This window comes from Geotrypetes seraphini, chromosome 1 (genome assembly GCF_902459505.1).
Source record: "Geotrypetes seraphini chromosome 1, aGeoSer1.1, whole genome shotgun sequence".
Taxonomy (NCBI): Eukaryota; Metazoa; Chordata; class Amphibia; order Gymnophiona; family Dermophiidae; genus Geotrypetes; species Geotrypetes seraphini.
Genome location: NC_047084.1, coordinates 112920994 through 112933281, shown reverse-complemented (window position 1 = coordinate 112933281; position 12288 = coordinate 112920994). Strand labels below are relative to the sequence as shown.

The 12288-nt window shown below is 46.8% G+C and overlaps 1 protein-coding gene across 10 annotated transcripts in view; it reads left to right on the top strand.

Moving 5' to 3' along the window:
- LOC117356551 (phospholipid-transporting ATPase ID-like) overlaps positions 1-12288 on the top strand; it is a 209143-nt gene that overhangs the window by 126218 nt on the left and 70637 nt on the right. For all 10 annotated transcript variants that reach the window (XM_033935931.1, XM_033935912.1, XM_033935903.1 and 7 more), the window contains 2 exons: positions 9539-9582; positions 10184-10349. In XM_033935931.1, the coding sequence (XP_033791822.1) occupies positions 9539-9582; positions 10184-10349 (210 nt within the window). The remainder of the gene's footprint in view (positions 1-9538; positions 9583-10183; positions 10350-12288) is intronic.

Genomic DNA, 12288 nt, shown 5'->3' with positions numbered 1-12288 from the left:
AAGCGGACTGCTGGTCACGATGGACCACTGTTCACAGCATATAGGGTTAGCGGATGCCCGGATTTCCCCGGACGTGTCCTCCTTTTCAAAACCCGTCACTTTGTCCAGGTTTTGAAAAGCCTCCTCTAAATCACATCGGGCAGGAGGAAATCCACATGTGCACGGATGCCACGCGATGACATCACACACAAGTGCGCATGATGTCATCGTGTAGAATACACACATGTGCGGATTTCCTTCTGCCCGATGAGAGCAGGCAGCGGGGGGTGGGGCTAGGGCATAACAGGGCAGGGATGAATGAACTGGGCGGGCCTGGGGGGGGCGGGTCTAGGGGGGTCCAACCCTAACAACATATGCAGCAAAATCCAAAAGGCAGAACAGTCCAAGATGAAGACGTCCGATTTATTAATGACAAATGCCTGACGTGGCTATGTTTTACCCTAAGGGTGGTATGCGTTGAAGTTTTCCTCAAAATTTGTTGCTGTGATCATGGGTAAAAAGAATAGGTACAGACTTGGCGACAGTGTGGGCTCTTTCAAAACTCACCCCTGTGTGAGCTGTGGAGGATGACCGAAACTGGGGTTTTGGGCAGTTTTCCCTCTAAGCGGGCGGGTGTTGTGAGCAAACTTTTTTCACTGTGAGCTAAAAATATCGGGCGCCAGCAAGTTATGAGCCAAATAAATATGTTGCTTTCTACCACAGAACTTCCTTACGTTTGTATGGAATCTATCCCCTTTCAACTTTAGAGAGTGCCCTCTCGTTCTCCCTGCCTTAGCTACTAAGTCTATTCCCTTCAGTACCTTGAATGTTTCTATCATGTCCCCTCTCAATCTCCTCTGCTCAAGGGAGAAGAGGCCCAGTTTCTCTAATCTTTCGCTGTACGGCAACTCCTCCAGCCCCTTAACCATTTTAGTTGCTCTTCTCTGGATCCTTTCGAGTAGTACCGTGTCCTTCTTAAAGTACCAGTGCTGGACGCAGTACTCCAGGTGAGGGCGTACCATGGCCCGGTACAGCAGCATGATAACCTTCTCTGTCTCTTCAGTCCAGCATCTGCCCCTTCCATTCACTGTCTGTCTTTCCCTGCCATCTCTCCTCCTGCCCCCCCCCACCCCACAATTTGGTCTAGCATCCATCATCTTCCTTCTGTTCCCCTCATGGTCTGGCATCTCTATCCTTCCCTCCCCCCTGTGGTTTTTAGCATATCTCTCTTCTCATTTCCTCCACTCAGATCTGATCATTCTCTGCTCTCTCTTCCCTTTTCTTCTCTGGTCTTCCTTCTCTATTTTCTGCCTCCATCTAAATTAAATTCTTTCTTACTATTTAGTCCCGTTTCCCTCTTTTCACTGTGTCTACACACAGCTTGTCACCCCTTTCCCTCACCCCTCCATTATCTTACTATTTTCTTCCCCCTTTATTTATCTCCTCCTTCCATCCAGTATGTGTTCTTTCCCCACTTCCATTCAGCATCTGCTCTCCCTTCTCAACTGACATCCATCTGCCTACTGCTCTCTCTCCCTTCTTCTCACTTCCATCATCTGTCCCCTTCTCTCTCTCTCTCATCTCCTCCATTCCATCATCTGCCCCTTCTCTCTCTCTCTCTCCCCCCCCCCAACTTCCATCATCTGCCCCCCTTCCCCTCACCTTTGTGGGTCACTTTCTTTCCCCTGAGGGTGGCTCATGTCACAGGGGAAGCTTTGGCCGAGCAGAACCGCTTGATTGACAGTGGAACTTACTTGATTGATGTCGATGCTGGGGCCCGTTGCCGTTTGAAGGAAAAAAAAAAAGGTGGAAAAAAGGAACCTGTAAAGGCGAGAGGAAGGGAAACCTCCAGGACAGCTGCTTTTTGCCCTCCTTCAGCGGCCCAAGAGTTCAGACCAGCAGCGGCAGCTCTGTATGCTTTTAACTTCGGCACAGAGCTGCCCCTAATCAATAGTTTAGCGCGGTTTCATGAGGCAGCCTCGGGGCCTTTGATAGCCGGCCCGCTTCGATGATGCGATGTGGGCCGGCCTAGCAAAGGCCCCGAGGCTGCCTTATGAAACCGCGCTAAACTATTGATTAGGGGCAGCTCTGTGCCGAAGTTAAAAGCATACACAGCTGCCGCTGCTGGTCTGGAGGTGCGGAGACAAGGCAGGAGGCAAACGCGGTGGAAGGCAGGAGTCCCGGCGAAGGCAGGAGTCCCGGCACAGCGACTACAACAGGAAGTTGCAAGTCAGCTGACGCCGGCCTTTCGTTGCGGCGGGGACCGAATCCTTTGCGGACCGGCAAGATTTTGTTTGCGGACCGGCGGTTGAAGAACTGTGCTCTACACTGTGTGCGCTGTGACGAGAAACTTGTGCGCTGCGAGGTAATATTTTGTGCGCCAGCGCACCCCAGCGCAGCTTAGCGGGAACGCTGGTTTTGGGTTTCAGCTGAAACAGAAGCCGAAACGAAAACTGGCCCCAAATGAGTATAGCTCGCCCTCTTTCCCTTCCTCCCTCTTCACCGAACAGAAGAACATAAGAATTACCGCTGCTGGGTCAGATCCGTGGTCCATTGTGCCCGGCAGTCCGCTCATGCAGTGGCCCTCTGGTCAAAGACCAGTGCCCTAACTGAGACTAGCCCTACCTGAGTATGTTTTGGTTCAGCAGAAACTTGTCTAACTTTGTCTTGAGTCCCTGGAGGGTGTTTTCCCCTATGACAGACTCCGGAAGTGTGGTAGCAGGTAGGAAGGCGATAGATCCCAGACCTGCTTGAAACCAATGCAAGCAGATCTGGGGTCTAGCGGCTTCCTACCTGCTACCACACTTCACATTTCACAACCCCATAAGACCAACCAGAAACAGAAACATATTTACTTACCCCCAAAATCACAGGCTGCAAATACAAATCCTTTCTGGACAGGACTTTCAAGTTCCAAGCAGGCAGACAGCAGTCCTGGCTGGACAACTACATAAACAGAGCCAGTTTGACCTAGGGCGCATTCCAAAAATCAATCAAAACCATTCTGTTTGACAAATTCATCTCCTAAACAGAAGCCTCCAAATGATATATTCTCCCCCTCTCTACCTCGATGTAATTTTGCTGTTTTATTTTTACTGTTCCTTTACCTAATTCTTAAGTAACCCTCTCTTCTTACATCCTGTATCTCGCTGATTGTCCAGCCTTCTTCGAATGTGAACCGCCTAGAAGTCTTTCGACTATGGCGGTATAGAAGAATAAAGTTATTATTTATATGGAGAGATTCTCTGTCCGAACCAAATTACAGCACCGAAACACTCCTCATCTCTCTATTCTCAAAGGTTCAGCAGATACATGCGAGGAACAAGTTTGCCATCTTGTTGCAGTTTATCGTCCAAAATATGCCACCCACCTCCCTCCTAACTTATGGTTCAACAATTTTCATGGATGACAGAGCAATACAACAGGAAAAGTTAAACACGGACCATCAGATTTAAAAGAGGAAAGAACATCCCACTCCCAACCCATAGTAACATAGTAGATGACGGCAGATAAAGACCCGAATGGTTCATCCAGTCTGCCTAACCTTACCTTCTCTTTAAATTACTGATTTAATTTAAATTTTCCTTCTTCTTAGCTATTTTTGGGCAAGAATCCAAAGCTTTGCCTGGTACTGGTCCATCTACTGAAGTCTCAGTCAAATCTCACTCCAGCCCATCCTCAACAAACTGCTGTATACAGACACGGACCATGCAAGTCCTCCCAGAACTAGCCTTGGTTCTTCAATATTTACCATTATTTTCTGATTCGAAAAAAGATTGCACCTTTTCACGTCATCTGTAATCGTATTTCGGACTGCAGGGATCTGAAGCAATAATTCTGTACTCGATCTAAGTGGATGTGTCTGTACATAAAGCACAATCCACTTGCTTAATAAAGTTGATTGTCCAGTATAAATCGGAACCTTAAACTAAGCATGGGCAGGAACAACTTAAGATGGCTCTTGCCCCTGTTGGGCTCCAATCTCAAAATGACCGCCACAATCTCCAGCAGCAGTTTTGCGAGATTGCCACCGGAGGTCACAGCAGTCAGTCATTTGGTCAGCGGTGTTGACAGGATCACTTCTGCCCTGACTAGTCACCAGTGGGGTATCCTTTTGTTCGTAAAGGGTGTGTGGGGGCTCCTCCTTTTGGAGGGAGTAGGGACTGCTCTTGTGAGGGCTATGGGCACGACACAGTGTTTCGTTTTCAGATGAAAATGCACTGGCATTTTTGGCCAAAACCAAAATAATGCTGAATATGTTGAAACTAAATCTGTCCTCATGTCGTGACCAGTTTTCCTGCTCCCAGGCTCTGTTTTGACCCCACGTCCTCCTCCTTATTGCTCTGCTCTCCTCACAGGCTCTCAGATCTCTCTTTGCACCAGGGCTTTCACTCAAGAATCCACTTGTTTATCTGATGAAGCTGCTAAACGTTCTATGGCCAAGGATGAATCTCGTATCTTTCAAGTTTTATTAAAATTTTGATGTATCGCAGTATCATTAATTCAAAGCGATTTGCAACTAAAAACAGGGTCTTAATTATTAACTACAACTGACACACACGAACATGACGTACCGATACATAAGGGAAGTTGGGAGAACTACAATAAGCCTAGTAAAGGATGCATGAAAGAAAAGTACAGGAGGGTAAGAAATTTTAAAAGTAATGATAAAATGGAATAGAACATTAAGAACTCTTTTTTCCCCCCCCCCCCAATTTCTCGGAGCCTAAAGACAGAGTCCATGTGAGTTTAAGCAACGAATGGGATCAAAAGAGACTGATGATTAGGGGCTCTTTTTATCAAGCCGCGCTAGCGGGGTTAGCGAGCCTAATTTTTAATCACACGCTAACCCCCGTGCTGGCCAAAAAACTACCACCTGCTCAAGGCAGGTGTTAGCGGCTAGTGCGGCTGATAAAAGGAGCCCTAGGTTTCAAAAGCATCTTTGTACAACCAGCATTTTAACAATCCTTTAAATTTACGTAGTGATTTTTCTTCCTTAATAAATGCTGGTAAGGAGTTCCATATTCTGGGCAAAGATCGTATCTTGTCTTGTATTTATTATACTAAGGGATGGAATTACTAGAAGGTTTTTCCTCCTCCTTCCATGTTCTCCTGTGTGCAATGTCAGCAGAATCTCCTTTCCCTCCTCCTCCATACACATCCAAAATGTTGCTATAATGTGGTGTTTTTTCTTTATAGCCACATTTGGCGGTTGTTTTTTTTAAATCACCGGCTGCAGCGCTATTAGCTCTAATGCTGATAGAATTCCTAGGAGCGGCTGGCAATAAGAAAGCCTAACCCGGCTTTGTAAAAAGCAGCCCTTCTTTTGTGAACTCACTTCTTTAGACCCTTATCTGCTTTCTCACCTCCTCTTCTGCTGAGCCATCTTTCTCCACTACAGTCTGTTCCAAATTCAGCATTTCACTATTTCGGCTCTGCATGCTCCTCTATGTTCAATTCAAATAAAGGGGGTGGGACTTGATATGCCGCTTTTTCCTGTCTGGTTACACGATCAAAGTGGTTTCCATATTTTAGACCTGGAGCTGCAGTGGGAACTGAACTCACAACCTCAGGGTGTTGAGGCAGCTGCTCTCACCACTAGGCCTCTCTTCCACTACCAGCACCTTCTTCAGTTCTGAGGTTGTGGGTTCAAATCCTTCTTGTTCCTTGTGACCCTGGGCAAGTCACTTAATCCTCCACTGCCCCAGGACAGATAAGGAGAAACACCTCAGTACCTGAATAAATCCATGTAAACCATTCTGAGCTCCCATGGGAGAAGGGTATAGAAAACTGAAGAAATAAATAGTGTGATGTCATAATGCCTCATTCCACCAATAAGAGACAACCTCATCAGTGATGTCACAATGGCTTGATTGTCCTATACTTGGTTCACTTTTACTACCTTTTGATTTCGAGAGTGGTGCAGTGGTTAAAGCTCCAGCCTCAGCACCATGAGGTTGTGGGTTCAAATCCCGCACTGCTCCTTATGACCCTGGGTAAGTCACTTAATCCCCCCATTGACCCAGATACATTTGATAGATTGAGAGCCCACTGGGCAGATGGGGAAAATGCTTGAAGTTCCTGTCTGTAAACCACTTTGTGTGATTGTAAAACTAGAAAAAGGTGGTATAAAAGTCCCAATCCTTTTCCCCCTACATCCCTTCTTGAGATCTCTGCTTGTCAGGCAGCCTGTTCTCTGTCTGTCTTCCACTACTAATTCAAGACTTTACTTTTCTGTCTTGTAACTCCATGTGCTTGGAACAGCCTTCATGATTTGCGGTTTATTTATTCATTCACTTTTCTATACCGTTCTCCCAGGGGAGCTCAAACAGTTTGCATGTACACATTTTTCCCTGACGTACAGCGAGAAATTAGAGAAACCGGGTCTCTTCTCCCTCGAACAGAGGAGATTGAGAGGGGACATGATTAAAACATTCAAGATAATGAAGGGAATCATTTAGTAGATAAAGACAGGTTGTTCACCCTCTCCAAGGTAGGGAGAACGAGAGGGCACTCTCTAAAGTTAAAAGGGGGATAGATTCCGTACGAACGTAAGGAAGTTCTTCTTCACCCAGAGAGTGGTGGAAAACTGGAATGCTCTTCCGGAGTCTGTTATAGGGGAAAACACCCTCCAGGGACTCAAGACAAAGTAGATAAGGACAGGTTGTTCACCCTCTCCAAGGTAGGGAGAACAAGAGGCAATCTCTAAAGTTAAAAGGGGGATTGATTCCGTACGAACGCAAGGGAGTTCTTCACCCAGAGAGTGGTGGAAAACTGGAATGTTCTTCCGGAGGCTGTTATAAGGGAAAACACCCTCCAGGGACTCAAGACAAAGTAGATAAGGACAGGTTGTTCACCCTCTCCAAGGTAGAGAGAACGAGAGGGCACTCTCTAAAGTTAAAAGGGGATAGATTCCATACGAACGTAAGGGAGTTCTTCTTCACCCAGAGAGTGGTGGAAAACTGGAACGCTCTTCCGGAAGCTGTTATAGGGGAAAACACCCTCCAAGGATTCAAGACAAAGTTAGACAGGTTCCTGCTGAACCAGAATGTACACAGGTAAGGCTAGACTCAGTTAGGGCACCGGTCTTTAACCTAAGGGCTGCCGCGTGAGCGGTCTGCTGGGCACGATGGACCACTGATAATAATAATAATAATAACAGCTTATATACCGCAATACCGTGAAGTTATATGTGGTTTACAAAGATTAAGCAAAGGTACAAATTGATTGACTGATCTGACCTAGCAGAGGCAATTCTTATGTTCGTCCTGGCAGGCTCACAATCTCTCTAATGTATCTTTGGCAATGGGGAGATTAAGTGATTTGCCAAGGGTCACAAGGAGTAGTGTGGGTTTGAACCCATAACTTTAGGGTGTTGAGGCTGTAGCTTTGACCACTGTGCCACACAGTCCCTCTCTGTTTATAATCAAACCCCAATTGAAAGCCCTCATTCTAGAGACAGTTTTTAAACCCAAGAACTTCCTCTCATTGAGGTCTTTAAATATGTTTACTGTGGCAGTTTTGATTACTAGAAATGCATCGCTCTTAAGCTCCTCAGGGCAGGGATTTTCTCGAGTCACTCTTCACCATTTCTTCCAAAAATGATGCTCTTGAATGGATCTGATACCTTTTCCCAGTCTTAAGAATTATCCAAAGAGGTTATGAAGGCTTTGAGGTCACACGCATTCTTTGGCTCTACCGAAGAGACCTGTGGTTCTCCAGAGGTCTCTAATCAGGTCACCCAATGTGCAGGGACAAGGTACCCACCGCACATGGCTAGGAATCCAAATTTCTCCTGGAACACTGTATAAAATGATTGTAAGCTATTGAAAAAATATAGCAGTCCATAAGGCAAAGCCTTGTTCTTATATGCTCATATTTAGAGTTTTCTCCAACATGAACAGAACCCGAGCTGGGATTTGGTATCAACTGGGGGGATTCTCCCCATATTCTATATCCTCTGTGCCCAACATACCTGGTCCGGCCATTGCCACCACAGTGTAGGGTTGGGAGCTGTGCACTAGGGCAGTGTTCTTCAACCACCGGTCCATGGACCGGTGCCGGTCCACAGAAATTTCCTGCCGGTCCATAGGGCTAGCATGTGCATCAGGCCCAAAACTGTGTTCTTCAACCGCCGGTCCGCGGTGCGATCAATGCGGCATTATCTTCGGACCGGCTCCCTCTTCCTCACTGACTCAGTGCACAAAGTCACAGGCAGCGGCTCCTACGTGCGTCCTGCGCCTGAACCGGAAGCCTTCTCTCTGACGTCGCAACGTCAGAGGGAAGGCTTCCAGATGAGGCACGGGACGTGCAAGGAGCCGCTGCCCGCAGCTTTGTGCACTGCTTCAGTGAGGAAGAGGGAGCCGGCCTGAAGATAACACCGGGGGCGGCATAAAATGGCCAGGCGGGAGCAGGCCAGAAGGTAAGGCATAGCATAGAGGGAGGGAGACAATAAAGGTAGGGGGGAATGATTTTATTTTTTTATTTAGTGATTGATTTACATCTGCTGTCTGTTCAGGAAGAAATGCATTGGTTTCTTTTCCTCTGGGGTTGTATTGCTTGCAGAGTTTGGCATCTTAGGGTTTGTTTGTATATATTAGTACTTTTAGGGCCTCTTCTATCAACTGTGCTAGCAGTTTGTAGCATAGAGAGCCGTGCTGAATGGTCCACGCTGCTCTCGACACTCATGGAACTCTGTGTACGTCGGGAGCTGAGCGGACCATTCAGCGCAGTTTGATAGAAGAGGCCCCTAGTTTTTGGTCCTACATTTGCATAGGGGTTATCTGTGTTCTGGTAGGAATGAATGTTGAGAAGTATACCATGTGCTTTGTGTAATTTAATTTTGTAGTTAACCATTATGTGTTGTTAATAAGATTAGATTGTGTGTATAAATGAAAAATGAATGGAAAAAATAGTGTTACGATTAGTACTATTATGGGGGCGGGGTCTGGGGCGGAGATGGGCGGGGTCTGGCCCACGACTTAGCCCAGTGTTCTTCAACTGCCGGTCCACAAAATAATTCTTTTATTTCCGCCAGTCCATAGGTGCAAAAAGGTTGAAGAACTCTGCACTAGGGTTCTTTCCAGAACCCTGCAGCCACAGTCCGTGAATCCTGCCCCTAGGTGTCGCCCTTAAGCAATGACCATGACTCCTTTCCACTTGGGGCTGTGAATGCTGCCTCTATAACATCCCCGGTCCTAGCTGATGTGGTACGACATGGCAGAGCACCCCTCCTCCACTGAGCTCTCTTAGCTTCGCTAAATTGAAGACGAGGAAAACCAGTTGCCAAACCATTTCAAGCTGTCTACCATGCCGCAAATTTTCCCCTGTGCAAATAAATTAGCTTATACGGAGACATGAGTATGTGAGCCAGAGGGACTGGGTGACGGAGCTGCCAGGAGTACTACTGCTTTAAAAAGCACAAATACCCTGTTCAGGAGAACTTCTCATTATGACGTGCGGAAGAGAACCGACTGGCAATGCAGTGCTGGTGCTTTTTGGTATAAGGTGTTCCCACTCTCTTTGGCACTTACAGCTTTGATCTGTTTTCTGTCTGCAGGTGATGTCATTGATTTTGCTGGACAAAGACTTGTGATCACAGAGGTAACATGTTGTCTCTTTAGAGGACTGTCTGGGTGGTTTTTCAAAGAGCCGACAGTTTGTCCGGGTTTAGGAGCTCAGGGCCGCGTCTTCAGGGCATCTACGCGTGCGTGTGTGTGTGTGTCATCATCACGTCTTGCCCACGCATGTTTGGAGGCCTTCCAGATGTGGCCCCGAGCTTAAGGAAAGAGAAGAGCATAGGTTCATGTGGAGGTGGGGGGCAGGGTGGAATGGGCGGGGCGGGTGGAGAAAGAAATATGGTAACCCTAGGTTTACCTACGCCCAGAACAGAGACACTTATGTTCTTTTGACATCCAAAAACACAATGATGTTGACAAATTTGATGGAATCCCTACTTTCTCAATATTTCTGTGATGGTTGTATAGTAAAGCCTACTGTATTGAAGTTACAATATATAGTAAGACCACCAGATGGCACTATTCTGTATCATGTGCTTCTGTTCAGTTGCTCTTTTCCCAGAGATAATGCAACTCCCTGACAAGATTCCTGCGGTGGCATTCTCTTAAATATGTTGGTACAAAATTTATCCTAGTCAGAATCCTGAAGGTTCCAGAAGTAAATGTTGTCCTTCTCCCTCCTGCAGCACACTGAGAAGGTGGACTTCTCCTTCAACCCTCTGGCCGACCCCAAGTTTGTGTTCCACGATCACAGTCTGGTGGAGTCTGTGAAACTGGAAGAGCCCGCCACCCAGGAGTTTTTCCGCTTGCTGGCACTCTGTCACACAGCCATGTCAGAAGAAAAGAAAGAAGGTAAGCAACGTATTGCTTCCGATACGCTCAGAGAGGATGCCCATGTGTAGGGTTACCAAACATCAAGATTTCCCCGGACAGGTCCTTTTTAGGACATGTCCGGGGGTCCAGACGGCTTTTCAAAACCCGGTACTTTGAGTTTTGAAAAGCTTCAAACAAATGGCCGATGCTCTCCTGCCCGGTGAGGACAGGGGCGGTTGCTAGGGTGGGATTGGGGGCGGGGATGGGTTGAACTGGGCGGGCCGGGGGGCAGGTCTAGGGGTCCAGATTATCCATTTGGGAAATCTGGTCACACTACCCATGTGGAACAGGGAAAACGCTGGACTAGGCTGTGTTTTGCTTGTTTGCTATTAAGGGTTTCATGATGATGCTTTCTAACCAGCCCATGTATGGTTGTGTGGCCTAGCTCAGTGGCCCTGTGACATGCTCCACATGCAGTGGTGCAGTAAAAGGGATGGGGAGCGAACACCCCGGCCACCATCTTGGTGGGGGTGCCGACACCTCTACTCCTCTCTGCCCCCCACGTACCTTTTTAGCTCTTCACCGGTGTGAGTGGCATCTCCAACCTGCAGCTTGTGCCGGCCTTAGCTCTCCCTCTGATGTCACTTCCTGGTTGTGGGATCAGGAAGTGACATCAGAGGGAGAGTTGAGGCCGGTTGGAGATGCTGCTTACTCTGGTGAAGAGCTTGAGAGGTATGGGGGAGAAGGGAAGGCATGCAGGGGGTGGGGAAGGAGTGAGGAGAGGTTGGAGAAGAGGGTGAGGAGGCACCACCACCCGGGGCACCCCCTACCCTCACTATACCACCGTCCACATGGTTAAGGAGAAGGCTGAGACACCTACTCTTGTCTGGTTGGGTTGTTTTAGACAACTTTGCTGAACCTTCTAGTGTATTTCTCTAGGTTTTGGTCTCGGCATTTGGTTAATCTGCATATTTTTGTTTTCCTGAAAAGCAAATCTCTCTGTGCCTCTCATGCGCAGGCAAAGCTGCTCCACCTGAGATAACCAAAATCCCTTTGCTGCCTCTTGCTTTCCCGATTTATCACTATCAGCTGTATTTTCCACAGTTACACCAATTAAAAGTACGGGAGCATTAATATCTGCCAATATTCCTTTGTAAGGACAGTTATCAACTGTGGACTAGGGGGCACTCGATGAAGTTTAAAACCACAATAGGAGGAAATTTTTTTTTTCACTCAGAGAATAGTTAAACTCTGGAACTTGTTGCCAGATGATGTGGTAAGAACGGTTAATGTAGCTGATTTTAAAAAAAGGTTTGGATAAGTTCCTGGAGGAAAAGTCCCTAGTCTGCGGTTGAGACAGACATGGGTCGGTAGCATGGAATGCTGCTACTATTTGGGTTTTTACATAGTAAAGCCTTTAAAAATATAAATCGACCCCACATGTCAAATGATTTGTAGCAGAGAAAAAGGGGGAAAAATATTCAATGAAACAATAAATTTTGGTAAAGTCTCAAAACTAATTTAAGCCGTAATAGCGACTAAACTAAACTAAACTAAGCCTTAGGTTTATATACCGCATCATCGCCACGGAAGTGGAGCTCGACACGGTTTACAAAGCATAAAGATAAAAAATAGGAAGAGAGAGGGGAAGGATATACAAAGCATGTAAAAAGAGGGATGTAAACAGGGGAAGAGAATATATATGCTAGAGAAAAGCCAGGTTTTCAGTTGTTTCAGTTGTTTTCGGAAAGATTAACCATTCCGACAAATAAACTATATCTATTTGGGTTTTTGCCAGGTACTTGTGACTTGGATTGGCCTCCGCAAAGGCTGGATGCCGGGCTAGATAGACTATTGGCTAATCTTATTTTTTAATGTGAACCAAGTATAGGACAGTCAAGCCACTGTGACATCACTGATGAGGTTGGCTCTTAGGCATTGGTAGAATGAGGCATTATGACATCACAAGCTCAGCTCT